General features: G+C 40.2%; 1 protein-coding gene across 1 annotated transcript in view; it reads left to right on the forward strand.

Annotated features, from left to right (window-relative positions):
* The first annotated feature begins 611 nt into the window (after positions 1-611).
* Positions 612-1,586, forward strand: part of LOC106470547 (A-agglutinin anchorage subunit-like) — a 2,878-nt gene continuing 1,903 nt past the window's right edge. Inside the window, exons 1-2 of the mRNA XM_013931107.1 lie at positions 612-624; positions 1,098-1,568. Coding sequence (XP_013786561.1) covers positions 612-624; positions 1,098-1,568 — 484 coding nt within the window. The remainder of the gene's footprint in view (positions 625-1,097; positions 1,569-1,586) is intronic.

Below are 1,586 nucleotides of genomic sequence, written 5' to 3' on the forward strand. Positions count from 1 at the left end.
AACAACTGTGAGCTACAGTTTCAACAAATTTGTCTGGATAATCGAAAAATCACCTGTTTGAAAAGATCAGCAGTTTACCAAGTGTTCCACCACACACTGTTAGCCCATAAAAGGGCTAAGAATAAACAGTCCATCATGGTGTTCACACATCGAACATTCCGGATTCTATTGTCACTAATAAAACAATATTCCAAGTTCCTGTCAAACCACGTAGCACCTCGAGGTATATCGTCATAATCTAACCGTGCCCGAAATTGAAATTATTTCAGGCAGGATTAGAGTAAATTAATTTATGGGACCTGGGGCGTGGTCAAATGCATCACTCGAAAGGGTTTGACCTCCTGAGTTCAAAACTGTCATTAGATGTGAAATCGGTCAAGAGATGGCGGAGCTATGAGCGAAAAGTTTGTACTTGAAAAAACAAACAAACTCAGAGTCGTTCTATGAGCCGCTCAGCTAAATACCAAAACAAGTGATTCCCAACCTGTGGTCCCCGGACCCCTGGGGATTCGCGAAGAGAATACCATCTCATTAAACAAGTAAGTTTTTTAATTCTGCTGTTGTTTTAATTGCACACTAAGTGATATATGTCTTTTATTTGATAGTGAAAAATGGAAAAACAAGGTAACTAGTAGTAAGAAAAACAGTTTGTTGGGTTGATGGAATCTTTCAAAAAACATGGGGTCCTTGGTGGTGAAAAGGTTGGGAACCGCTGTACTAAACGTTTGTTCTCATTTTCATCTAAAAACAAGTGTTTTTCTACTAAGCCTTTAATTATATATGCAAGGGTAAAGTGCTTTAGAATGTGGTTTGTTCCTAATGTCTAAAAAGCGAAGTACGTTAGGTTTATCAAATAAGAAAGGTCATTTTAAAATAAAAGAGAAGCGGGCGTGGCCTTCTAGTCAGCACGGCCGGACTATAAATCCAAGAATTCCGAGTTCGCATCCCGTTGCCGTACACAAACTCGATCCTTACGGTCAAGTGTTATTATTCGTTCAGAAAATAGTAGCTCAAAAGTTGGTGGTTGGTGTCGTTCGTGAGCTGTCCCCCCTCTTCTCTAGTGTTGTTAAGAATGTTAGTTTATTTACATTGATAAGGTCCGACCGGTAGTCCAACTGATACTAGTGGTAGTCCAACTGATACTAGTGATAGTCCAACTGATACTAGTGGTAGTCCAACTGATACTAGTGGTAGTCCAACTGATACTAGTGGTATTCCAACTGATGCTAATGGTATTCCAACTGATACTAGTGGTACTCCAACTGATACTAGTGGTAGTCCAACTGATACTAGTGGTAGTCCAACTGATACTAGTGGTAGTCCAACTGATACTAGTGGTATTCCAACTGATGCTAGTGGTATTCCAACTGATGCTAGTGGTAGTCCAACTGATGCCAGTGGTAGTCCAACTGATACTAGGGGTAGTCCAACTGATATTAGTGGTATTCCAACTGATACAAGTGGTAGTCCAACTGATACTAGTGATAGTCCAACTGATACTAGTGGTAGTCCAACTGATACTAGTGGTAGTCCAACTGATACTAGTGGTATTCCAACTGATGCTAATGGTAGTCCAACTGATACTA

This window comes from Limulus polyphemus, unplaced genomic scaffold (assembly GCF_000517525.1).
Source record: "Limulus polyphemus unplaced genomic scaffold, Limulus_polyphemus-2.1.2 Scaffold4078, whole genome shotgun sequence".
Classification (NCBI taxonomy): Eukaryota; Metazoa; Arthropoda; class Merostomata; order Xiphosura; family Limulidae; genus Limulus; species Limulus polyphemus.